The sequence below is a fragment of the Varanus komodoensis genome, unplaced genomic scaffold (genome assembly GCF_004798865.1).
Source record: "Varanus komodoensis strain SLA01 unplaced genomic scaffold, ASM479886v1 scaffold1445, whole genome shotgun sequence".
Taxonomy (NCBI): Eukaryota; Metazoa; Chordata; class Lepidosauria; order Squamata; family Varanidae; genus Varanus; species Varanus komodoensis.
Genome location: NW_025335422.1, coordinates 20469 through 21847, shown reverse-complemented (window position 1 = coordinate 21847; position 1379 = coordinate 20469). Strand labels below are relative to the sequence as shown.

Genomic DNA, 1379 nt, shown 5'->3' with positions numbered 1-1379 from the left:
ACCGTCCAGGGTTCCGTGCTTTGGATTCCCCTGCCCACACGCACTGCCCGTGTGTGTCTGCCTGTATCGCCCTCCCTGTGAGCTCGAGGTCACTTGGAATGCCAAGGAAGCCAGCGGCGCTGGTCCAGCCTGGCTGATAAGCTGAGTGAACGGAAGTGTGCTCAGTCCACCAGCAGGGCCCCCGTCGGCTGGAGCGGACGGTGCCCAGAGCCTGGAGCTGAGAGCAGGGGCGTCTGGACACGGCGGGGGGCTGGCACCTCCTCGTGCCCCCTTGCCACTCCTGCCGTGAAGCCCGGCAATTTGGGGGGCATGGAAGCCCCTCGGCGCGGTGCATCCGGCCGTGGCCAGGCAGCCTGCGGATGAGCAGGGGCACCCAGAGGGCCGGGCACGACCCACGGCCAGGGAAGACCTGGCATGCAGGCACCCCCTCGGGAAGGGGTGCTATGCTCCCGGGCATGCCTTGCCCATCTCCTCCGCCAAGCCAGGCTTCCGGCTGAGCTGGACGGGGAGACTTTGCCCGCACGGGCAGCTGGACGTCCCCGGCCCACGGTGTTCCGCCTAATTCCTCCTCGTGTTGCTTCTTCAGGATGAGGAAATGAAGAGGATCTTCATGCGGGCAATTGTAATGATTGCCAGAGCAATTGTGCGCACCAGGAGGGAAGACGCCGAATTCCCACGAAAATCCGAAACTGTGGTGTGCATTTCTGTAAGTGAACCTAACAAGGACCACCCCCCCCGGCCCCACATAATCTCCCGCAGCCCCCTGACTTGCGAGCTCCGCAAAGACCTGCCAGGTGCAGGTGATGCATGTCAGATCATGGCGGAATCGGCAGCCATGTACACATTGAAACACTGAAATAGCAGCTTCGCCTCCATGGCATCTCCTTGCCGCGCGGGAGTCCACCGAGGTCCCCAGGGGTGGCGCTTCCTGCAGGAGGCGATGTGCTCAGCGCCAGTTTGTAAAAAGCCTGCTGGGCTGAGGAGAAGGATGGTGCCCTGGGCGGGCTGGGGCCTGGCTTCTGACCCGCTGCCCCACTGTGTCTCCCCACGGCAGGGCATCATTGAAGAAGAGCCGCTGGGGTCCTTGTCCATCAATCACCTCCACCAGGCCTTGGTCACCATCAGCAGCATGACGTACGTTCCGGGGCTGCCCTCGCCCTCTGCCTCCTTGCCCTTCCTTGCCAGGATCTTTCCTGCTTGCGCCACTCTGTGGGCGCCATGAGGCGTCAAAGCTCCCGCCTTCGCTGCCATGGAGAGGGGAAGTGCCGGGTGCTGACGGACGCAGGAGCAGAGCCTTGGTCCCGCCAGGTGGGACGGGGCGAATCGGGGCAGTCCGAGTCTTCAGCTGGAAGATGAGCAGCCCCTGGACTGGGAGGAAC

At 63.8% G+C, this 1379-nt stretch overlaps 1 protein-coding gene across 1 annotated transcript in view; it reads left to right on the top strand.

Moving 5' to 3' along the window:
* The window catches only part of LOC123020216, a 3869-nt gene that overhangs the window by 1677 nt on the left and 813 nt on the right, over positions 1–1379 (top strand). The window contains exons 3-4 of the mRNA XM_044423651.1: positions 587–706; positions 1055–1134. Of these exons, the coding sequence (XP_044279586.1) occupies positions 587–706; positions 1055–1134 (200 nt within the window). The remainder of the gene's footprint in view (positions 1–586; positions 707–1054; positions 1135–1379) is intronic.